The sequence below is a fragment of the Protopterus annectens genome, chromosome 5.part0 (genome assembly GCF_019279795.1).
Source record: "Protopterus annectens isolate FY-2018-M chromosome 5.part0, PAN1.0, whole genome shotgun sequence".
Classification (NCBI taxonomy): domain Eukaryota; kingdom Metazoa; phylum Chordata; order Ceratodontiformes; family Protopteridae; genus Protopterus; species Protopterus annectens.
In genome coordinates, this window is record NC_056735.1 from 1,676,365,515 (window position 1) to 1,676,391,521 (window position 26,007).

Genomic DNA, 26,007 nt, shown 5'->3' on the forward strand with positions numbered 1-26,007 from the left:
ACTTAGTGCGTTGGTTAAATCTAGCACGTTATGATCTGGACCTAGGCAAGGAATACAATACAAATGAAAATCCTTGAGGTATTTGCCTCCCCACAAGTCATGCAAACTTTTACTGGCATTGGTAAGGAGCAAGAAAAAGTTAACGGGGTACTTGGCTTTAGTCGACTTCGGTTCTGAAACTCTAATGCGAAAATTTCAGGAGTCTGCCGACAGGCACTTGCGAACTGCTTCTGCTTCGGGCACCACATGGCAAGAGACTAATAAAATGGTGTCTGCTGCATGTTTTATACCCCCCCGACGTCATGGAAGAGGAGACTGCAACAGACACAGGACCCTAGACTTTGTTATTCAGGCCGACTGAGGGCAACCTGCCAGCAGAAGTGAGATGGGAATCTGTCCTCTCGGGACTCATCACTTCTGGAACTTGGGTTTAGCTTCCATAACCATCGCACAAAAGTAAAGTTGTGGTACTGTCAAAAAAAATTTGTCTGTACTTGCACTGGGAAAATAGAATTCAACACACCAAGGGATCTTAAAGCTTATAACAGTCTCACATTATGTACAAAGGAGGAACACGTGGTCCTACCCAAACACTCAGAAGGGTAGGAATAAATGCCCAAGACATGGGCTTAAATATCCCAGCTACACAAACTACGCCAGCAAGACGGGGGCGACACAGCTCCTAATGAATGTGTGTGTGTGTGTGTGTGTGTGTGTGTGTGTGTGTGTGTGTGGGGGCATAACATGCTGACAGCATGCAACAAGCTTGCTTTTACAGTCAAAGTTACAAGTAAATCAAAGATTTATCAATTATGACACAAGTAGCACCTTTCAGTGAATGCACAACTCAAAGTTAATCCAATACAAACTGAGACATCCAAGCAAGAAGCCAGATTTGCCAAATTCTGACTGACAAATCCAAAACAAGTCAGCACCATTCGGAGCTTTGCATTTTCTTTTGTAATGAAACACAAGAACTGCCAGTACATTAATATAAAACAAGTTTATTGGTTCTGCTATACATAATTTTGTACAATTCTCCCAAAGACTTTCCAGCTTGTATAGACATGTCCTTAATGGACATAACAGTTCAGTACATGTACAAATACTGCCATTAAGTGACAGTGCCTCTAAACATATACAAGTCTACTTGCTTAATGAACATATCACCCTACACAGCGGATATAGTTTGAACTTCACAGTACTCAAAATGTATGTCTGTAAAATGGACAACTAACATATAAAACGTGAGAAGTCTAAACAAGAAACAACTCCAAAACAAAAAAATGCAACAGATTTTAAGAATCCTGTCATTACATCCCTTAGTCTAGAAAGTAAATCAATGTCGGATTCTCCCCACAGCATGCCATCTGGCAGCTCAACAAAAATATTACATTAAAAACAGACCTAGAATTTTGTTTTTTTAACAGTCCAACACTTGCAATGATGTTGATGCAAGACACAATGTTGGTTTCTCCATTGTAAAATTCCCTAAATTTGAGCTACTAAAAAACCTTGCATTTACAAAATAGATAAAAAATATTTCTGAATTTCTTGTACAAGAATCACACCAAGATGCAGTAGTGTTATTCTGACTTTTCTTCTTTCTCCCCAGCAGAGTCTGAAGATGGAGCCTGAAAAAAAAAAAAAAAAAAAAAAATGGTCACAATCCAAACAGTTTACTAATTAGTATTGCTTTCGAGAAGAGCTACACAACATGCTTAATTAGCATAGTGCTACGACTTACACACAAGCAAGAGAAAATGTTGTGCTGTTTTGTCCATTTGATTATCCTCAACATCTCAGTTCAGGTCAGATACCAAAACAGAGTGCCATTACTACAGCTAGTGAGGGTCAAAAATTCTAGCTTCACCTCTACCCACAAGCCTTCTCCCCACCACCAGCTACCTCGGCTCAAGTTTGCAAAATAGATGCAAGAGTCATAGAAATGGTCCTCATCTGCTATGCCTCAATGACTGCAACAATGCATCCATTCCAAGGGGTGGACAACAGATGGAAGCAGAGTCCATCAGATGTCAGTTTATTTGATCCCTGACATATGGGGCAGAGTCCCAAGCTACCTTGCACCTTGTACTCGCAAGACATTCCACCACTGAACCAAAGGCTGCTTGTCCCCTAGAGATGAAATCCAATTTAAAATGGTGGAGTATGGGGAAAAGCCCAATTTGCTTCTGTACATATCCACCGAAGCTATTCATTGAAGACTGCCAAGTGGCTACACATATTTTAGAATGTGCCTTAACAGGCCTAGATCAGTTTTCTTGTTAGATATCCTTGAGCTACCTAGCCAAGATAATCTTGCCGACTGGTTTAAACCTTGCAAGTTGATCAGTTTCATTCTGTGTGTGTAGACAGTATTTACATTGGTTTGTTACCCCACTGTCTTTCAGCTGCCAAATTATCCCCAAAACAGGAGTAAAGGGGCAAAAATAGAAAGAAAAAAAAAAAAAAAAAACAAACAAACAACCACATACTTCATTTTTTGCATCTCCGTTTTCTGCAGGTGTACTGTCTTCGGCTGCTTTTCCCTTTTTACCCTTTGCTGGTGCCTTCTTTTCTTCAGTTTTCTCTTTCTAAAAGATAAGAAAATTTTAGATTCACAACACACACCCACCCGACTGACAAGTTGACTCTCTGGAAAAAAAAAAAAAAATCATGGTAAGATACTAAAATAAATGCTTTTCATCCTAGCACGGAGCACAAAGTCACGCATCAGATCCAATCCTGCCAGTTCTCCCACTCAAAAGCTCCCCCTTAATTCCGTCATACCTTTCCAACAGAGGAAAAAAAGGCCCAACACCACAAACCAAGAACCAAGCCTTGGAAGTCCTGGAGATGAGGTATCATGGAAAACGGAAGCTCAAATTCTGTAGCCAGTTTCAATCATCCAGACTGAAGAATCCTACACTACCCATTCTTAGAATCACATTTCATCTTTCTTTTCAGAGGTAAACTGAAGCAAAAGTTCTAAACCCACACATGCATCCTGTCTAGGTGTTTGGCAAAAGTGCAACAGTCAAATTCTTTCTGGAGAATTGAAAGATGCTGCAACAGATCCTGTGGGGCATCACATGCTAAAACATACATGGTAGAGATGGTTTGAACCCTTTACAAGACTAAGCTAATATAGCCAAATTGCAACCAATAACGCTGGATGCCTTTGCATACTCACAAATACTGCTCAACATCTCACTGCATTTCTACTGCAACCGTTAACTACAGACCTGGGCTCCAAGATGTTGTAATCCACATCCAGGTGTGCCCCAACCAAGCCACAAATCATGGGGCAGTGTTTTTCATGACAGCACTGGCCGATAAACCAGATCTGACAAGGACCAATGCATTTGCCCCACAATCTCCTGCTTTTACACAGTGCCAAACAATGCTTCAACATAACCCACCACAAATATGCATAAGGGTGGTACATAGTGTCGATAGCAAACATCACTGTCTTATGTAACCCAAGGAAGACACCCCCTACCCCCCACAGTGTGGGGAAAGCTAAAGGGCCACAGTACACAATATTTGCATTCCAGTTATATCTGAAGAACACTGCTCTACACAAGTGAGTTTCCTCCACACACAATCTTTCAAACCCACTACGAGAAATATAGATAATTTAAACCATCCCAGAGATTACAATTCTGGCCTTGTTTTACATTTTTTGGTCTTTGAGCATGTTCCCAGCTTTAGACACAGGGGTTGAGGAAGTTACAGAAGTTTGAATTTCCAAGTCAAATTCACCTCAAATACAGTTACTCAGCAGTTCTCACTTGCTACTACCCTAGAGAAAATCATGAGCAATGCACAGCTGAAATTTACTGAACAGTTTAAATTCAGAATACTAGCCAAGTGCTATATTATGCATGACTACCACTTGCTCTGTAGAAATAAGAAGTTATGTACTCACCATAACGTTCCATCTGAGTAGGTATCTTAATTTGTCTGCAACCTGTGGGATTCGGATCCTAGCCGGCAACTTCTATCATAGCATAGATCAGAGCTCCTCCCCCTCACCCATAATCCCCTGCCTACCCTCACCCATAATCCCCTGCCTACCCTGACCTCCGATCAAGTTTGCCCCATAGCACAGCAGATAAGTGTCCCAATGTGAACATATGCTAATAACACAAGAACGATCATATTGGTCAGGGGGAAGGAGGGGGGGGGGGTGGTTGCAGACAAATGAAGATACCTACTCAGATGGAAAGTTATAACTTAATCTGAAGTAGGAACTTCATCTGTCAGCAACCTGTGGGACAGAGTCCCCAGCTACCTAAATCTTGGGTGGCCTTCATGGAAGGATATTCCGGAGCACCGCAGAGCCAAAGGACGCCCTACCTCAGGAGACTTTTATAGTGGCTGATAATCTCACACCTTTAAGCCCATGTGGCTGCGGAACAAATGTCATCCAGTGGGAACTCTAGCTTGAAAGGCCGCAGAAGTGGCAACGGCCCTAGTAGAATGAGCATGGACTCCTTGAGGTGCAGGCCTTCCCGAGCTCTGATATGCTAAAAGAATACAACTCAAGATCCATCGAGAGAGAGAAACTTTAGAAACAGACTTTCCGAAATTATTTTGGCGAAGGAGATAAACTGATCGGATTGCCTATGATCAGCAGTTTAATGGATATAGAAACGTAGTTGTCAGTGTACGTAAGGAATGTAGCTTGTACTCTCCTTTAAGAAAGTTGGGGGAAAACACTGGAAGATGATTGATGTTCGCCTCTGAAGATACCTTAGGTACAAAGGACGGATTGATCCTGAGGTAAACCCTATCCAGGTGAAAGACCAAATATGGTGGTTTGACACACAGCTTGCAATTCCGACACTTTTGGCTGAAGTTATGGCCACCAAAAAGGCAGTCTTTCAAGAGAGAAATTTGAGATCAACCGTGGCCACCGGTTCGAATGTGGGACCAGTCAAGGCCTGCAAGACTAAGGATAAATCCCATGGAGGTACCACCTCTAACTGGAGGCCTAAGGAGGAAGGTACCCTTGAGGAAGGTCTTACACAGTTTGGAAGTGATGAGGGCCAGACTCTTGCCCCACATGATAGTAAGAGATTGCTGCCAGTTGTAACTAGACTGTGAAGAACTAGCCCCCTGGTGAAAGAGAGGTTAGAAAATCTAGAACCGACAATATCGGGGCTGTAAAAGGGTCTAAAACGACAGTGTTCTGCCCAAATGGTGAAGCGTTTCCACTTACTCCGATGGTGGAAGGCTTGTGAGCTGCTACAAGAATGGCTTTGACCAGTGATGAGATCCTAGGAGTCCTTATGAGGAATGGAACTGGAGCAACCAAGCAGTCAGCTTGAGGTTGACCAGGTTCAGAGTCGGAAGACAGAGGGTGAGAAATAGATCTGGAATGGGATCCAGAATCCGTGGCGGATACACTAGGCGAGACCATAGGTAAGGGAACCACGCCTGACGAGGCCAGAATGGGGCAATGAGGATCATCTTGCTCCCCAGCTGCCTGGCTTTCTTTAATAATTTCAACATCAGGGGGAAGAGGAGGGTAAGCATAAAGCAGACCAGGAGGCCAAGCATGAACTAGAGAGTCTCTCGGGGTCTCCCCCGGAGGGGGGATCAGAGCGAAGTAATCGTTGCATTTGGTGTTTGAAGGAGAGGAAAAAAAGTCACAACAAGGTTGCCCCCATCGGGCAAATACTTGCTCTGCAACTTGATGGTTGAGACCATTTGTAAGGAGTCAGGATAGTACAACTGAGCCTGTCCGCTATTGTTGGACCGTCCCAGAATGTGCATCGCTATGAGAAAGCGGTTGGTGGAAATCGCCCATTCCCACACTCTCATGGCCTCGCGGCAGAGGGGGTAAGACCTGGTTCCCCCCCGGCTGGGGGATGTACCAGATGACCAACATGTCTGTCGGTCTCGCAATCGTCCCTACCGGAAGAGAGTTGTGTAGTGCCTACAACGTCAAAAGCAAAGCCCTCATCTCTAGGACATTGATATGCAAAAAGGTCTCTGTCGTTCCATATGCCTTGGACTGCCTGCCTGAAAAATGCCCCCCCGGCAAGAAGCATCTGTGGTCACTGTCAGCTGGCAGAGGTAGTGAGAAGGGACGTCCCATGTGGAGGTTGGGAGACTGGAGCCACCACAGGAGTGATCTTCTGCAAACCTTGCTTAAGGAAATGGGGTGACACAGGGGGTTGCAAGACGAGGACCATTGTGCCTGGAGTGTCCACTGCAGAACCCTCATGTTCAACCAGGCCAATGGCAGCAAAGGGATTGCAGCCGCCATAGATCCTAGGGCCCTCAGGATCAATTCCACCGAAGGAGTTTGCAGTTGAAGGATGGCCTGCACGTGCAACATCAGTTTCCGAAGCCGATCTGGAGTCTAAGAACACAAGCATCTGTCTGGAATCCAGTCTCGCCCCTATAAAATTCAACACCTGTGTAGGGATGAGAGAGGATTTTGTCTTGTTGATGGTTAATCCTAATAGTGGAGCCAGACTGAGGAAATAATCCCTGCATGAACAAAGTAGCTGCCTTGTTGGGGCTGTGAGGAGCCAGTCCAGTCGTCCAGGTATGGAAAGACTGGAATTCCCTGGAGCCTCAGGGGGGCCGCTATTATTGCTAGGACCTTGGTGAACACCCTGGGGGCTGAGGTGAGACCGAAGGGGAGGACCCTGAATTGAAAGTGACTGGCTCCCAGCCGGAAGCGGAGAAACCTCCTGGAACGCCTGTCCACTATAATGAGATAGTACGCATCCTTGAGGTCTATGGAGCACATCCAGTCGTCCTCCTGCAATAAGGGGAGGACGGATTGCAACATGACCATTCGGAACTTTTCTTTGGGTACTGCCAGGATGGACCTCAAGTCCCCCAGTCTTTTTTGGCACCAGAAAGAACCTGGAGTAAAACCCTGATCCGACTTGATCCTTGGGGGGTGGGGGGCTGGATGGCTCTTTTCTGCAGAAGCTGCCGAATTTCTGCAGCAGCTGCCTCCCTCTGACTGGGTGGAACGTCGGGGATTTGGTAACCTCTGGATATAATACGAAGCACCCAGCGATCCGTTTTGCTAGGTGCCTCAAAAAAATGCCCCCCCAACTGCCTCCAGAGTGGAGCAGTCAGGTAACCCCTCGGGGGTTCTGCATGGGCCTCTCAGAGAACAGTTCTCTGGACCCAAAATTCCTAGGACCCCCTCTGCCTCTGGGACAGCGTCCTCCATGTCCTCATCTGCCACGAGAGGACTGGTTGTCCTGAGCAGACTGGGATTGATGCGATTTTCAGAACCACATCTGACCCTTTTGGTTCTTGGAAAAGGACCTCTGGGGCGCAGAGAAGCGGACTCCGACGGCAGACAAGGTCTTCCTGACTTTCTCACTCTGGACAAGTGCCGCGAAAGGTTTTGCCAAACAGTGCAGAAACATCAAAAGGGGCATTCGCGAATGACGCCTTAAAGGGTTCCGAGAAGTCAGTGTGACTGAGCCAGGCCAGTCTCCTCCTGACAAGCCCGACTCCGCCTGCTCAACAGCCGCATAAAGGTGTTAGAGAGAGCGGCCATTCGGGAGGAGTACAGATCCTTGTCTCCTTCCGACATGGACCCTGGGGGGGGGGGGCTATTCCTTAATTAGATCCCGCCGCATCCGAACAACATGTGCCATGTAGTTCAAGGCCCTCAGAGAAGGCCTGCTTCCCAAGACGGTCCATCGCACGAGACTTCTTGCTTGGAGGATGAACCGTGGGGCTCTCCTGAGCCAACTCTTTCTTGGTGGCTGCAGCCCACCAACATGGCATCCACAGGAGACCTCTGCTCCAGTGTGACCTTTCTGCAGGGGGGGGGGGCCTCAAAATTTTGTCTGGATGCTTGGGGGATCTGCTCTACGGTGTCCGGTTCCTTCCAAGCCCTAGAGGACACGAGATCCACCAGGGGGTTGGGTGGAGGGGACACCCAAGAGGTAGATTGTCCTAACACCTCAAGGAATACGAACTCGGAGGAAGCCTTGGGGGCAGACCACCCACCCCTGATTTTGAGCATTTCCACGATATCTCCAAAGGAGACATCCTCGGGGGGGGGGTTGACCTAGGGGAGACTTCCCCTTCATGCAAGTCCGTATCTTCGGTGAGACTCTCGGGGAAGTCTGTGCCTCCTTTTGCACTTTGCCTTGTGAGGAATCTCCTCGGGGGGCTGTCCGATGAGTCCTCATGGGCTGTATCCTGTTCCACTGGAACTCCTAAAGGTGCTGAGGCAGGCTACCCCCGAGGGCCGGATGAGGGGAGCCAGGACCAGATGAGGAGTGCGGGAGGGAGCCAAAGGCAGGACTGGAGACCTGGAAGCACTTGACTGTGCCCTCTCCACGCATCTGGGCCTGGATGAATGTCATCATCCAGTCCATGTCCGCATCAGACATGCGGAAAGTGGACCTTGAAGAGGCCACCAAGGCAGACCTGGAGTGTTGCCTTGATGACCTAGACGGGGACCGATCACCTACTCCTCTGGTCCCAGGGAGGGATTGGATCCGAGGAGGAGATAGAGAAGACTTTGACAGAGAAGCCCTCTTGGCGGGTGGGGCCGATGAGTCATCGGCCCGTCACTTCTTTCCTGGCTTCCCTATCCTCCGGAGCAGAAGCGGGAGGTTGAGTCCCGGTCGGAGGAAGGGAGGCAGGAGTGACCACTACTGGGGGTAGTGGGCACAGAAGGTCGTAGCAGATTCTGGGGGTAGGCCTGCCAGAACTAGCTTCGACCTTTGATCCTTGGGTGCCCTGGGGTTGAACGCCGCAAAAATCGCGCAACCCGAAGAGGTGTTCAACCCCAAGGCACTAACGCACAGAGTACGGCCATCAGCCGGTGAAAGCTTGGGACCACACTGTGCATTTAAAAAAAAAAAAAAAAAAAAAAAAATAGACTAAGTTTAGTTGCTTGTTGCATTATTTCAGATACAAAAATAGCTTGCTAAAATAAAAGCTCACTTTTAAGAATTTTAGTTGATCGGTAGCGATTCAAACATAAAAATAGCTTTAGTCAACTAAAAGGGAATTCATTAGTGCCATTACAAAACAGCACAGGGGCAGGTTTAGGCAGGGCTTGCCACTGCGCATCTGGCGAGGCCGCCAGTACAGTCTCGCCAGGTTCTTATAAGAACTCAAGTTCCTTTAAGCAACATTGCTGTCACTTAACCTACAAAGTTAACTATGGCCCCCTCAAGCTCATTTTATAATGAAATTTTAGATTACTGGTACCTTCTAGTTATGATTTGGATCTACACTAAGATAAAAAAGTATTCAGTGGGATTAAGACCATGTCTGACTAACAGCTGAAGAGAGAATCAGAAGCGCAAGAGGGTCCTAAGCACACACACAAAAAAACTTAACCCCAGAAGATCAAAAAGAGTACCACCAAGAACCCCCACACACACACTTTGCCACCCCAATATATCGGCAGAATGGTTCAGGTCTTAGCCTAGTACTACCTATAAGGTAATCGGCACAAGGGCCTATGTAAGCCTAGCCAACAAGGCTCCCTGGCTTATGCCACCCAAGAAAGTTTGTGTCACTGTCGAGCAGCCCCCAGGCGCATTTCCTATTTCCCATCCACTCAAGATTTTTCTTTAGAAGTGCTAATCAACTCTGCTTGACAGATGGGTAAGCCTGTTCCAGAGTATAGGAAATCTCTGGGACAGGAATCTATCCCTCCAGTTATTGTGGTGAGGTCCCTAGAGCAAGTATCTCAGAGGAATTGGGATTTCTTTAGGTGTAGCATGTCCCAACAGCTCTGGGTTTTTGACGTAGCTTTATATGTTAGGCAGAGATCACCTCCGAGTAGGGGATATGCTACAGAGTAAAGCTGGAGATCACCTCTGAATCGGTGATATGCTTCGGAGTAAAGCTGGGGTTTTGAGACGCAAGTCTTTTTGCAAACACAAGGTGCGTGGTTCGATTCTGACATGGAATAACTGGCTGGGCTTATGTGGCCCACAAAGACAGTTAAGCCTATGAGCCAAGCTAATCACATGACCAGTACTAAGCCCAGCTGTAGTAGGCACAACAAAACCGATACAGCAAGAGAACGGCCACAGCACCAAAAAATTAATTAAAAAAAAGGTACCATCACGAGAAATGCTGGTGAAGCGTGTTGGAACAGGTGTACGAAACTGTGTGTACTTTGCTACCAACTATTTGTTAGCTTCATCATTACAGTTCCAACTGCTTAAGTCTCAATATGCGGCCTCTTTAATGATAAAAGAATTAAGAAACCAGACTCGTGCTTCCATCATTCAAGTAACAGCGGTTGCATAACACTTTCACAACACCGACATGGACACCACAAACAGTTGATGCCTAGTCTTTCTTAATCCCATCCAAAATGGCAACCTATTTGAAAGAACCAAGAAAGGCGCAGACTATCACAGATCAGTTGTAGAGAACAAAATAATTAGTTGATAACTTGTACAAGCATGCCGGCAACGCGCGCGCTCTTGAGCTGCCCCAAACTCAAGTTTAACGATCAGTTCAGCAGAACTTACAAGCTTAGGCGGAGTATTCCGTTATAATTTAAAGTAACCATGCACTCGCTACCTGGAGCTTAGTGGTGGGCGGTTATCGTACCGTACCACTCCTACCAGCGCACACAGAAAAGTCATTACGGATGAAAGCAAGCGAGCAAACACCAAAACGAAAAAATACAAACGGAAGGTTATACTACTAAGCTGACAATCCGGTATGAATAAAGTGACCCGGGATCTCTAGCAAAAATACACAAATCAAAGCCAATTTGAAGTTTCAGCTTGTGGTCCTCCCAACACCACCCCCCTAAGAGACTACACCACAAAAGGTTACACCACCCCCTTGAGAGACACCACAAAAAGGTTAGCATAAAAACAAATCCATTGCAGGAAAAAACCTGCCTACGAATTTATGCACCCATTTTAAAGTTCCAAAAGTAGCCTTCGACAAAACCTATATACTTGTAGTACCAGCATACATCGTGTCAAAGCCCCCCCCCCCAATCCACAACATAGCAATATAAAGCTAAAAATCCTTACCTTTGGAGCAGCCTTTTTTTGTTTCGGTTCAGGTTTTGGTGGTACTGGTTTCTGCAAAGATAGACAGTTACTTTTAACGAATACACCACAACTAAAACAGTTTCCCCCAAATAATTAATTAGCAATACTTACAGCTGACAATCGTTCCGACCTTCTCTTAGGCTAGGTGACAAAGGAAATAAAAAGAGCGAATATAAGCCTTCCTACAACATAAATCACGTCACCGAAAGTAAATAAGAGTGGTATATTACCTCTTCTTTCACGTCACCATCAGCTGCGGTACCCTATAAAATTACAATTTCGAAAATTAACGTTACCAATACTAAAATTCAGTTTTAGTTAGCACAAAGCTTAAAATACCAGCGTATAAGAACACAAAACCAGTACCACTGCTGTATATTAAAAAAAAAAAAAAAAAAAAAATCGCCATTTAATTCTGTGACGTCAGGAACAAGCCTCTTCCCGCCACTCATTCGAATTTTTTCCTTCGAACAAGGGCCCCAGTACTCGCAGTTCAAGGAAAAAGGAACGTTCCAGAATATAAAAAGCACGTACTGTAAAGCCATCGACACAACTATGACATCCCCCATACAGCGTTTTATTCGCTCCCACTGAAGGAATATAGTCTGGTGATATAAACGTTATACTCACATTAAATATATAAATTAAAGCCATTTTAAAACACGTAACCGTCACCATTAAAACTACTCCACAAAACAGATCACCGAGAAACAGCCCTGTTTAACTTGGACTTACGTATTTAAAGCTATGAACCATTTGTTTCTAAAAGTACGCTTGCATAATCATTTAAGCACACATAATACATTTCACTCGTTTCCATACCAACTTATACCAATCAAAACAGTAAAGATAACTTCCTTACCTTTCTCTTAGGCATGATGATTATAGTAGAAATTAACGAGCAGCAACTAATCAATATGCTAAATATTTAAAATATTAACAGCAAATACTACAGCAACGTCCTACAATGGAAGATTTGCTAAACTACCTTGATAATCTAGGTTCCCAAGCGTTAATATTCCAGCAAAAGAACTAGATCAAACCGGATTGGATCCCCCTCCCCCTGTTTTCTGATCCGTAAACCTGCACGCGAGGTTCGCTACCACGCCTCTTCGGGCAACTATTGGTTAATACTGCTTTAAAGACCTATTTTTAAATCACAACAGGACACCTGTGTGGTTAACTCTCTGCGTCAATCAGGCTGACCTAGCCTTGTGGAGGGGGTGTGGTAGTGGTGGTAAAAAAAGATAAATACTCTTCTCCTTGGTGTTTTAACCCAGTGTAAACACCCGCTATTATTGGATTGGATATAAATCTCACACGTGGGATTTTTTAGGGGGGCGTGGTTGAAGTTTTAGCTTTTTATAGTATTTTGGTTGGAAAAAAAACATGTAGGTTTGGAATGCAGACTTATTTTTGTTATCTACGTGATAATCAGTAATTATTTTAGTTGAATTAGCTTTATGTGTGAGGAGGTATGTAAGCAGTTAGATTTAAACGTTGGTGATTGCGAACTCATTTATTAAAGTTTATGTGGGTGTTATACTATGTAACACTTACAATTTTGAATAATCTAATACAAAGCAAGGGTATTTGTAAGTGTGTTTGTAAAGCACTTTATCTAGTTGAAAAGCTAACCGCTATACGTACGTCTTTTTTCATGACCTGAACAATGCAGCAATTCTATAATACTCTGCAGTGGGTGGGGTCTGTTGACTGAGAAATCAAACATGGCGGATAGTGGTGCATGGCTTCTTGTTTTGAGTTCAGTTATTTTGTGCAATCTGTTTAAAGTGCTGCTGCCAACATTTTCCTCAATAGTAAGTAATGATGGAATTAAAAAGAGAAGATTAAGCTCTGTGTACAGTGTTTGCAATAATAACTACGTCTTTCCTGTCAGTTTTTATTCAAAATCTTACAGGTAATATAAAACTAGCAGGAGAGGTTAAATTTCTGTGCTTTAAAAGGCAAATGCTTTTATCTTTAGGTATGCGAAACCATACTGTAGTGGGGGTTTCATGTGTTTTTTTTTCCTGTTGCTGATCCCATCCATGTTTTGCTCCCAAAGAATAAGTTTGTCTGCGCTTAAAACAAGGCTCATCTGCCCTATTCAACCTCACAAGCGGGTTTTCTAACACATATTTTGTCACAAAGACGCGACAAATTTATCTCTTGCTCTTGCGAAGCTTACGCAATCAAAAAGACACCTAATTATAAGGTATAATTTATACTTTTCCACATATTTGCTTAAAATGAATGGGTAAAAACAGAAATAGAACTAAAGTGGGACAAATGCCCAAGAGCAGGGGCAATTTTAAAACATTACTAAGATCTTTGATAGGTAATAAAATACAAAGCCATCATTTTTGTGAATATGCAGTATGACATTCTAATGGCTGCATTACTGAATCCTCAAGGATTTACCTAAAAGTCACAGATTTAAAGTCACAGATTTAAAAAAAAAAAGACGAGGTTAAGTCCGCGACGTAATCCGTGAGCATTGTGATTTACACGTACAGTTATAAACTATAGCAAATAACATGACTGCATAAGATATTTATATAAGCATAGGAATTTAGACAGTATGTATGCACGAATGTGTGAAAAACATGCATATACGCTGTTGTAATATAGCCAATTTAGCTGCTTGCTTTATGCAATTTAGGGCTCTAGGGAGACTTGAGCTTGCCTTTGCAGAACAGGTAAAAGCTGGGAAACGGTCTTCTCTAGGGTGCTGGTCACTGAGGGCTCTCTGAAGATATTTTCCAGCCCTTTGTTGAAAAGGGGTCTTGTACCCACTTTGGACTTTCCCAATAAACAAAAGCAATACAGTTAATAAGTATAAAGAGCCCAAGGCAGGCTAAACACCTTCTGGGCATAGGACTAATGTGTGAGCTTTGCAAAGAAGCTGTCCCAGCATATAGCTTTCTTGCCTCACTGTACTTGGTTAAGGGCTGCAGCAGATTGGCTGGTTGGATTCGTGCACGTTGGAGGCCGAAATAGAACATTTTAAAAGGTGCACCAGATGTAATGGCAATAGAAAACAAAACCATTAAATTTTATCTATGTGCATTCTTTTTGAGCACCTGTATAATAAAATAATTTTTGTGTTGTGGGGGTTAGTAAGTCCACGTCTCTTCTTAGGAGCTACAACCCAGAGAAACTAACCTGAACTGCACCTCCTAGCATAATATTATGCATGTAGAATTTAATACTGTGAGGGGTAACATGGAATTCTGCTTGAGATTTTTCTACAAGAACTAGAGACTAGATATCAAGTACAGGTAATCTCAACTGTTACAGTGAACATTTTGGGTGGAATGTGAGAGAACTGAAATCTTAGTTTAGACAGAAGCAAGAAAGCTGAATATTGATAGTTGTCTATTTTTTCGCTATCTACAAATATCCTTGGTAGATTACATCTGGCTAGAGTAGCAGTGAATTTCAAACACATGCTCAGTTTCTGGAGTAGATGTCTTCAACATGACAAACGAAGACAAGGCAGTATAGATGCAGTAAGCATTGTGGTTAAAATTAATGAATGGGCACATAAGGTACAGCTGAATAAACAAGATGTGGCAGTACTCTTGTGGCTACAAGACAGTGTATTGATAGTGGATCAGCTGAATATAGATGCATAGTAAACACAACATAACATATAAAGTGAGAGGCATGATGGTATAAGCATGGGATAGGTGAAGCACATTGTAGAACTAGAACCAATAAATATTTGTCACTAATATCGGTATATGTATAACTGCAAAAAAAAAATAATAAAGACTTTGCTGAAACCGTTTATCATAACGGGAAGAAGGTATTACTGCTTGTTGGTGACCTTACTTTAACATAAGGCTGAAGGTGTAAGTTATAAGATGTCTCAAATGCAGATAGAAATCTCAGTGCAAGGTTGCAGAATGAGCTGGCATCTTGCAAGAAGACATTAAAAGAAGTCTTAGTGTAGTAGTCAGCCAGAGATCAATGTTTATTTTCATACAATAAAATATACTAATGTTGATTGTTATGCTAATAAATATATAAATAAATATGTTTATTTATGTATATGTATCTATTTTGTATGAGGAAACTCCTGATGAACCATGCAGTGCAGGTGTTTATATTGTTTAAGTCTTCAGAAGTCATGTTTCAGATCATGTTTAAGATTAAATTATTGTTGCATAAAGTTCAAAAAGTAATGTGGTTTGTATGTAACTGATAGATCACTTGGGATTTGATGCCTGTATGTTCACATGGCAAGTGGATGAGCATAGCTCATCAAATACAGTGCAGGACTCTTGTCCCGTTCTGACTCATGGTAATGCTTGTCTGGTAGTTATATTCATATCTGTAAGGCTAGTTTTGGAGTTTTTATGGGTAGTCTTTCGATTAGTGAGTTTGTGCTGAGCTTGTAGTTCATGTTGCAGTGTGATAAGTTTTGATATTTTGTGTGTGACTCGCACGTTTTTCTGAAAGAGAAAAAAATGAGGATGTGAAACAAATGTATTACTATATACTGCCATTCGGGATATCTTTGGGCAGGATTGAATGTGTCTGTGGGACACTGGCTTTGAAACACACAGTAAAACTGAGTGTTGTGTTTTTTTTTTTTATCATTCCTAGGTTTTATTAAGATGCTCAGCCTAAATTGTTGAGACTTCTTTTAGTGCAACTGTATAAAGAAAAAGCTGTGCAACATAACCAATAAATTCCACCAAAATGGACAAAACAACCAGCTAGTATCCGAAAAAAGTATTTTATTATCTCTTAACATCTCTGCTAACAGCCTTCAAGGAGTAAAAAAGCTGACCTATTAGTGATAGGTGAATTGGCATGCTGCATATTATCCATGGATGTGCATCTAGTGTGAGCATGTGCAGGTGTTCTATGAACTTGCTCTCTTTACAGAAAGGGTTTCAGTGCCTTGCCGCCCACTGATTGCAAGGATAAGTTCCATGTAAAGATAAAGTAGGTTGTTGGAAAATGGATTGTCGGCAGTTTTGACCTCATATCACCTGGTGGCTAAAACAGGTTGACAGTATGCACATACCTCTTTGTTACAACATGTTACTCTCGCCATCTAGTTGTAGTTCTACATCTGCCCTCTTAAGTCTCTGTATATATTTCCTGTAATCTGTAGTCTACATTAGTCTTGCTGTTTGTGATGCATTTTTAGATTTCACAGTATCAAAATTCCTTTTTTTTTTTTTTTTAACTTCAAAGGTACTCGTAAATAGGCCCTTTTCATATTTCTTTTCCAACATGTATAGCGTTTTGAGCACTTGCTTTGAACATTTGTCTAATGCAGTTTTGTAGTAAAGATTCTACAGAATTAATTAAATATATGGCAACTCTGTCATACTGCTAGCTACATGTGATGGATGCCTGCATTTCAGTTGCACAAGCATCTTTTCTTTTTTACTGGATTTCATCTTGGATTCTTAGTCTCATATGGCTTTGCCTTGGTTCTACTATGAAATGCTGACTTTCTGAAAGTTAGTACTTCAACAGAATGGGAAAAAAATGCCTGAAATTACACCTGATCTTATATATTCCAACTCCGTGGTTGTACAAACTCAAACAAGGGAGTAATCTCCCTAAACCAGTGATGTGATGGCGAATCCTTTGGACTTGGCGTGGCAAAAATTTGGAATATGCATATCTTAACTCTGCTGGTGTGTGCCCTCCCGCTCACACGAACAAAAGAGAAAACTGTAAAACCTGCTGCATCTCCTAACTTTCTTTCTCTGTTAGTAACTTCTGTTTAAACTAACCTCCTAAACCCCTCAGCTCTACTACTATAGCCCCCTCCTTTCTCTCCCCCTTCTCCACACTGCCCCCCCACTTCCTATCACGGTCTGTATATACAGGAAAATACACGGATATATATATATACATGCTGACAATGCAACTTTAATTAAACAATTAAATAATTAATCATTAAACAGCTCAAATTGATTACTCTGTTCTAATATGATACAGAGAAATCGTTTTATAAATTTTTACATCTACTATTCTTACTGAACATTCACTGTGATTCCATTTTCATTAAAATAAACTTTTTGAACAAACTTTTTAAACATTGGTTTTCTTATTAGCCCAATAAATTTTTAAAAACCAATGAATTTTAAGAAACAAAGTAATGGTTCCGGAGCTCAAGTTAATTTACAAAACAATAACATTGTATCCAACATAGTTTCCAATTTAAAACTGTTCGATAATTATTTGCTGAAATATAAAAAAACTTCAAATTGAGATACTGTATTTCCGTGAATGCCTTAAACTAAACATCGTTCCCAAAGGCTTAAGGCAATGGAAATATCCTTCGGGAATAATCAAGCAATCACTATTCTTTTCTCAATTAATTGAATTCTTCAATAAACAAGGACTAAACTTGCTTCAACTTCTAATTGATGATTATACCAAGCAAATGTTAGACCTTAAAGAACAATTAACAACAATTGATAATGACATCAAAGCTGATTCAGATTTCAGCAGATATGCATTCGATTATACTAGGATTTTTTCTAGTATAAACGTATTGGTGAATAATATCTGTAAAACCAAGAAACGAAAAATGAGCAGAGACAAGCAAGCATACGACAACGGAAGTGCCTATCCCGATCCACCATCTATTACTGGGCGGGGAACAGATGTTGATTGCTTGCCTCGCAGAAACAATGATAATACAAACAGGAACACACACCTAGAAATAGATGATGAACCTGAATTGTTTTCAACAACGCCTAACAGTCCCTTGCCGTCCAGTTCACCTGAACCTTCCACGTTAAGACGCAGTGAACGTATCCACAACAATAACCAACAAAAACAACAAAATCAAGCCCCGAACTCTAAGCAGAACCAAGGTGCTTACCGACAAAACCAACAACAGGATTTTTCGCGGGGTCAGCCCAATTCGAAAAGGAATACGAAACGCAACAAGAAGGGATACAACAGAACAGTTTTCAACAAATACAGGAGGTAAATAGACTTGTTGGTTCCAAGTACCCCAATGTCATTTCAAGCAATGCTAATGATTTTAAAGTGTATAACTTCACCTCTATGGACATACCATTTAGTTTTGTAGAACTTCTAGCTAAAGGTTTCAGTTTTGTGTTGCCTCCGAAATTGGATATTGCCCGCTTGTTATGTGATCTCAAAATGTATACGCGGAAATTAAATCTCCAAATATTAATGAGGGATTCCACAAGTGCACCAAGAAATGAACTAGTTACTAGTGTCTACAATCCCCCACTTGATAACAACATACTTCTATATAAAAAAATTTGTGAAGCCCAGTTTAGACATTTAAACAATCGTAGTAAATTATCTAAACAAGCTACTGCAGATGAATTAGATTTAATAAAATGGGCTAAACTGTATGAAATACGGGTTATGAAACCCGATAAAGGTGGGGGTGCTATCTTGATGCATGAAAGTGATTATACAACCAAGATGAATATCATGCTGTCAGCATCAAGTTATAGTAGAGTGTCCATTAACGAACTGAATCAGGCATATCAAAGAATTAAAAATGCTTTAAGTGATTTATTCATTGAGGGAAGTATTTCAACTGAAATGTATCATTATTTTGTTATGCCAGCCCACTTCTGCCAGTTATGTTTGGCGTTCCCAAATTACATAAAAATGTGCAGGATCCTCCATTCAGGCCCATCATTGATGGGCAGAATTCTATCACATACCCAAGTGCTAAATGGGTAGATAATAAGTTGAAGGAATATTTAAAAACGGAACCACAGATTTGCAGGGATTCGTGGCATGTCTTACAACATTTAAATTATATCCCATTTGACAATGATTATAAATTTCTAACAGCAGACATCAGGGACCTATACACTGTTATCCCCCAAAGTTTAGGTTTGGAATGGGTCCGTGACTTCCTGTTAAGAAAACGTTGTCCAGGAGAAGAAATTGATTTGATAATTAATCTATTAGAACTTGTTTTAAACAACAATTATTTCATCTTTAAAAGAGACATTTATTTACAACAATCCGGAATAGCTATGGGCTCCCCATGTGGTGGCAGCTTTGCTAATTCCGTGATGGCATTTTGGGAGCACACATTCCTTTTTACTCATGCATTATATCGTCAAATTGTAATCTGGTATACACGTTACCAGGATGACATTTTGATGATTATAAAAGGCACAGAGGAGGAAGCTTCCGAGTTAATAAAAGCAATGAACTCTTTCACTTCTTTCCTAGACTTTACATATGAATTGGGCTTAACTTCTATTAATTTTTTGGATATTGTTATTGAGAAAAATACTCAATATGGAAGGTTCAATACGAAAATATTTAGAAAACCTTTATACAGCAATTCATTTCTACATTTTTCAAGTTGTCACCCCTTCTTTCAAAAGAAAGGGGTAGTTAAAGGACAACTCGTACGAGCATCTCGTATGTGTCCAGATGATAACATTTTTGAAGAAGAATGTTCCAAGCTAAGTGATATGTTTCTAAATAGAGGCTATCCCACTAAATTAATCCATACAGTTATGTGGGAAGTTAAACGTAAAAGGCAAAGTGGACATTTTAGTCCAATTCTTAGGACAGGTTACAACCAACCTTTATTAGAAATCCTGGAATCTCAAGATAATAATATAAGTGTAGAAAATGAAAGTCATAGAAGTATTGATTATAAAACCAGTTTTCTTACTCAATTTAATGATAAAGCAATTCAGATTAGAAAAGTGTTATATAACAATTGGGAATTTCTTTTACATGGAAATCAATTTAACACCATTTTAGGTGTAAAACCCTGTATTGTTTTTAAAAAAGCATCATCATTAAAAAAACTTACTGGAGACTCCAATTCAAACATATAAAATGAACAAGGGCATGTTTAAGTGCGGCCATTGCCACTATTGTAAATTTATTCAAGTTGGGGCAACGCTCTCAATTAGAGATGCTAAATATTACATAAAAGACAAATGTAATTGTGAAAGTCAGGGTGTGGTTTATTTAGCAACATGTTAAATATGTTCCGTATTTTATTTAGGTAAAACGGAACGTCAGTTAAAACAGCGCATTTATGAGCATTTATATGCCATTTCCAGGCAGAATACTTCCAACGCCCTAGCTAAACACATACTTGAGAATCATACACACAGTTTTCTATTCAACGTTGTAGAAATAGTACACAAAAATCCTAGAGGGGGACCTTGGCACTTGATACTCCAGGAACGTGAACTGCTATGGCAGTTCAAAACAAATGCATATTCATATCCTGGGATAAATGATATGTGCTCGATTAAATGTTTATTAAAGTTGAGAGCTCTTGATAGATAAATTACTTATCTTAGATTTATTATAAAAGTTTTTTTAATAATATTTATTAATAATATTTTTTGATTCAAGTTTATTAATGTGTCAACATATGTTAAGAGTGTATACATATATACATTTTTTAACAATCAATTTTTGCATGGTTTAATTGGGAGTTTTTTTAAAAACAAATATACACAACATATATATTTCATATATATTTTTTTCCCACACAAATTTATTTCTGCTTTTTATTTGTAGAGTAAGTGGTTTTTTAAAATTCATTGGTTTTTAAAAAGTTATTGGGCTAATAAGAAAACCAATGTTTAAAAAGTTTGTTCAAAAAGTTTCTTTTAATGAAAATGGAATCACAGTGAATGTTCAGTAAGAATAGTAGATGTAAAAATTTATAAAACGATTTCTCTGTATCATATTAGAACAGAGTAATGAATTTGAGCTGTTTAATGATTAATTATTTAATTGTTTAATTAAAGTTGCATTGTCAGCATGTATATATATCCGTGTATTTTCCTGTATAAACTTGTCTGAAGAAGTGCATGCATTGGCGTGCATGAAAGCGCTAACAAGTAAAAGGATTTCTTTCAGCATCGACTTGGCGTTATTTGTTACTATCACTTTGGTTTCTTTTTTCTAAGTTTGGTTTGTTTTGGTTTTCACGGTCTGTATATACATTTTCCTTCTTTTAAACAACTATTATCTTTTTGTTTTTTACTCTTTTATGTAGTAAATTTAGACCACTGCTATCAGTGCAACCCTTAATGTTCATATTTTTTTTTTTGTTGTGTTTTTCTTGTCTAATTAGTTTTTGTCCTATATGTTTTTTGCTTATGTTTGCTGGGGCTCTTCCCCTTGGATCTCCACTGAAAATGGGCTGCTTACTATCAATGCAATGCAAATAGTTAATAACCTTTTCTTTTTTACAATTATTTTGTACTGTGATTATTTAATATTTGTATATTGTCACTTTATCGTTATTTGTTTGCCGGGGCTTTTCCCCTTGGGCCTCCACTGAAAATGGGTTTGTTTGCAAACTCAGTTGGACTAACCCGGCTAACAAATGTGAAATAAAATAATAAGCAATTCTTTACATATTCATTTATTTAAAAAAGGTACAGTCCAATCATGTGTGCTATGTGTTGTAAAAGAAAAAGCTGTGACTTTTATAGAGAAAACAATATGCGTACTGATAATTAGGCTTAAAATAGTGCACCAAAAAATTACCTTACTTTTAATAGTAATTTTGAATTGAACTGAAAAATATGGAACACACTGCATTTGATTTAACGTCATGCAATGACTTTTTTTGTTGCTGAGTTTTAATAGATAACTGGAGGGTCTCGCATTTCTTGTATTTTTGTTCATTCAGTGTTGGTTTTTTTTTTTTTTGGTAACTCAGGTGTTAGTGAACGCTGGTGTGTCACCCAAAACATTGTGGTGTGCCTTTGACATGCGTGTCTTAGGTTTGCCATCACTGCCCTAACACTAAGAAATCATGCCAGCAACGATTTCCTAAGGAGAAAAGCATTCAGCCCCCTGTGCTGCTCAACTGGGAGCTACTGAAGCTCAAGGAATTTGTCTTCAAGATGGTGTAGGGAAGATCTTTGTCTTTTGTATCCCCAATATTTCCTCTTTTTTGCCTTAATGACTTGTGTTTTATTTTGCGCACAAACATGAATTCTTGTAACTGTGCACTAAACCTGAGTACTAGTAATTCCATTCATTCTGCACAAATGTACAGCTTGTGATGGTCATGTTGGTTTCTCTTAAAATCTTTCTTGTCTCATAATTTTTCATACAACAAAATATTTTGTGCTTTGTTAGAATTGTAAAGTTCAGCAAATTCAGAGTTTTTGGCTGTATTTTTAGCTTGGTGTCAAGTGCATTTATTCCTTCTTTAAGATCTTGTGTTTTAGTAGGTAATTGCTTAGTAAAAGTCAAAATAAGTTCAGTAGTCACTTCAATAGAGACGTACAGTTATTGTCAGCAGAGAAGTAATTGTCAAGTGGTGGTGTACTTTTCTTTAAGGAAGTAAGCAAACTTATTTATAGCTTTTCCATCAGAAATGTGTAGGTCTGTAGTACACTGAATATTTTAATTTTTTTTCAGCTAATCCACTCACAGTGAGTAAAGTCAGATTTTTGAGTCTAACTTTAGCCTCATCCAAGTTTCCTTGAAACAGAAACATTTTAAGGGGATCCATTTAATCTATGTACTTCTACTCAAAATTATGCTGTCTATTTCCATATAGAGAATCGTTGAAAGCCAATATTTTTTTATGGTTGCATATGTATTTCCTTAGTTGTAATTTTGTTTTCCCACTGATTTGGTTATTGGATCATAGGAGGTTAATAAGCTAATGGCCCTGGGGCCCTTACAAGCCTAGCCAAGAGTTTATTCCCAAAAAGAAACCTCAGTCAGCACCTGTCGTCCCTGTCATTGAAGGGCACAGGTGGAACCCCTGGGAGAAATTTGTGGTTTGTTTTGTGAAAAAGCACACATAGTAGAATAAAGTCATTGTGGGCGTTATTTTGTTTGATTCAGGGCATCTTTACGTGAGGATTTTTTTTTTTTAATAGAAGAGCATATTTCTTGTTTTTAGTTTAATTTTTGGCCTTTTGTTGTGCTTGGGTCTGGGCAGGGGAGTACATTTTTTTTCTAGTTTGTGTTGTGGTTCAGTGGGTTTAGTTATTAAACTCGACCAATAATGAATCAAGCAAAATTATCATAATCTTTGGGACCAGGTAGATATGATAGAAGGCTTAGAGCTACTGTAGACCTTAACTGGACATGTTGCAGAGTTGTATTATTTGTTTAAATAGGTACGGACTTATGGGGAGTTAATTATATCTGATGTTCACATATGGTGTCTGATATATTTGTTGGGAAGAGTAGAGATTGGTATTGTATATATTTCTTTTTTTGATCCATTTTGTGAGACTTAAATTGTGTATTTTTTGTTCTTTTGACATTTTTTTTAAATTCCTTTGAGGAAAGCAGAGTGGGTTGACAGTTGTAGCTTTCTGGGGCTGGGGTTTCTTTTTTTGCAATTTGTATGACTGGGCTAGATCCTCCCCTGTTTCTGGTTGGATTTCTTTCAGGCTTTAGAATATTCTTGGCCTTCACTTTGATTTTCTATGGAGAGCACAGATATTTTTACTGTGCTAATGTTTAAATATTTTTAATGTGTACTGGTATTGCATTTTTTGATGCATTAGTGTAAAGAATATGCCTGAGGAAGATTTATGGTTTGTGGTTTCTGGAGAGTGTTGTAATGCTTTTGTTTTGTGCATGTTTTACAATTGTGATTTTTTTTTTGTGCTTCTTTACTGCTTTATTGATTTTTAGAGTTGTGAGACATTTTGCGTAGTTTTTAATGTTCCACTTTTAGTTACTGTGGTTTCTTTAATGCCCGTTTTGTTTACATGGGTCCAGATGATGCAGGTAGAGGGTAGTGATAAATGGTTGATAATGAAGTTAGAAAAGTGGTAAACATGTGGGTGTTGGTGGAGTAGTTTGAAAACACACACGAGCTAAAATATACCTTTATTAGCATTTTCAGGTGTTAAAATTTCAATATCTGACTCCTAACAAAAGGATGTGGTGATAGTGCAAATGAGCACAGTATGAACGATTTTTATCACTACTCAGCCATGTTCAAAAATTAAAATTTGTGGATCTGATAATGTCAAATCTTCATTTATCTTTGACTTTGGGACTCCCTGCCATAAGGTCGGGTGGCAACATGCCAGGGTAATCCCTATGGGCTATGCTTGTAAAGGCTCCAGGGCCATTAGCCCAGTACAAACCTATGAACCTATAATAGCTTGTGCAAGCCAAAAAACTTTCAAGCAAAGTCTCTACTCAGAATACCCCTCTCCAGATTACCTCAGATCTCGTTTGCTGCTCTTGTTGCAAGATATGTCAGCCAGATTCTCTCGGCTAAGTAAAAATTTTTTCATAGTTCTCTGTTTTATTTATTATATATATCTCATACATATACAGTCGTTGGTAGGACTTTCCTTCTACCTACCTTTTTTGGCAGTTCTGACCTACCATTGCTGGTAGCTGTTCCTTTCTGTCTGTGTCTGCATCTCCTTTGCCGTTTTTGGTTATTGTTTTTTCTTAATATGGCGGATTAATCCAAAGGGACCACAGGATTTAAACAGTGTTAGGATTGTGATAGGAAGATGCCCAACTCTGGCATTCTTCTTGGGTCTGCTGTTTGGGCCTGTCTCATTTACAACAAAATTGTTCAATTTAAGTGTTCAGTAACCAGGCCCTTGTAGAACACAAAAGCAAGTTGATTCTGAAAGGTTTCTTCTTTTAAAGAGGCTCTGTACAAATCTGTTTTCTCACTTTCATCTCCTTCTTTTAAATCAGATCATGGACAGAGGAGTAATTTGGTGCCAGAGCCATCCTTGTCTCCAGCAGCCAAGAAATAGAAGTCTTCGGCTCCCACACCTACTGCGGAACTGAAGTCTAAAATTAAGAAACTTTCAGAACAGACTTCCTTGGCTCCGTCTGCCCTAAATACCTTGGCACCACAGGTCTCGGTGCCAGCTGTTTTGGTACTAGCAACTTTAGCTTTCCTGTCAGTACCAGCTGCACCTGTGACTCGACCAGAAATTTTGGAAGCAATGTCTCGCTTGGTTCTGAAACCGAATATTACTAGCATACCCAGGACAAGATATTCCCTACTCCATTCCTAGATAGACCAGAGTCCTGCTTTGGCTTCTCTGTCCATTCCTCCAAGAGTCTGACAGAAGTCAATGTGAGGTTGGTGCATCAGCTCCTAGTGGCTAGGGGTCTTTTCATCTCTTCCCAGGCCTCACTCCCTTCTGGAGATGGGGCTTTCTCTCCCAGGACTCTTCCAAACATTCCTCCTTTATCCTTCCTTCTCTGAGGCCTTGGAGCTTATAGGTTCATAGATAAGTACTAGACTATCTGCCCAAGGGCATTTAGAAGCCTAGCCAGAATGTGTTGGCTTTCGCCACCCCCTTAGATTAGTTCCCTTTGCCTCTGACCAGCAGACCCATTTGTTCACTGTACCACTGTCCAGCAGAGCCACTGCAGTGGTCCCCGGGGTAAATTTTCTGTTTCCTATCCACTCGTCAAGGTTTCTCTTTGAGTGTTAGTGAGGGGCTCTGCCTAATGTATATTGGAATCCTGTTCCAAAGCATGGAGAGTCTCTAGGATAGGAATCTATCCCTCCAGCATGTCCTATTTATCGTTGTGGTGAGGTTTATATCTCTAGAGCATGTGGCTCTCCGGGATTTTTTTTAGGTGGAGCATGTCCATCAATTCTGGGTTGGACATGGCCTTGTATGTCAGGCAGAGATCACCTCTGAGTAAGTGGTATGCAACTGAGTACAGCTGGAGTTTCTTGTCAGGCTGCATAGGGTATCTGTTTGATGCCAGTAATCCGGTGAGGTACTTTTGTGGTCTTTCCATCTGTTGCAGGTGTCTTGTAAGGTACATCCCAAATGGGGCGTTGTATTCTATGATGGGTCTAATGAGTGAGTAGGGAGGCACAATAACCTCTCTTCTAGATGCGAACCCTTTTGTGATTAGGTGGGCCACATAGAAGGATTTTCTAACCACCTTGGAAATATGATTATCAAAGGAGAGATTGCTATCTACTTGGGTCCCCAGATCCCTT

General features: G+C 40.5%; 2 protein-coding genes across 6 annotated transcripts in view; one reads left to right on the forward strand and one right to left on the reverse strand.

Moving 5' to 3' along the window:
• Positions 1 to 988: 988 nt before the first annotated feature.
• Positions 989 to 12,063, reverse strand: HMGN1 (high mobility group nucleosome binding domain 1). Its single transcript, XM_044071469.1, has 6 exons — positions 11,908 to 12,063; positions 11,276 to 11,308; positions 11,157 to 11,186; positions 11,025 to 11,075; positions 2,496 to 2,594; positions 989 to 1,634 (listed from the first exon to the last, which is right to left on the reverse strand). The coding sequence occupies exons 1-6, from the start codon at positions 11,920 to 11,922 to the stop codon at positions 1,587 to 1,589; spliced, it is 276 nt and encodes a 91-aa protein (XP_043927404.1). The 5' UTR covers positions 11,923 to 12,063; the 3' UTR covers positions 989 to 1,586.
• Positions 12,064 to 12,324: 261 nt separating this feature from the next.
• LOC122801829 (guided entry of tail-anchored proteins factor 1-like) overlaps positions 12,325 to 26,007 on the forward strand; it is a 763,064-nt gene continuing 749,381 nt past the window's right edge. The window contains exon 1 of one of the 5 annotated variants that reach the window (XM_044071467.1): positions 12,325 to 12,436. Coding sequence is in view for 3 of the 5 variants with exons in the window: in XM_044071462.1 (XP_043927397.1) it covers positions 12,776 to 12,865 (90 nt within the window). In the remaining 2 variants the exon portion in view is untranslated. The other 4 variants (XM_044071464.1, XM_044071462.1, XM_044071468.1 and 1 more) reach the window with 4 other exon arrangements.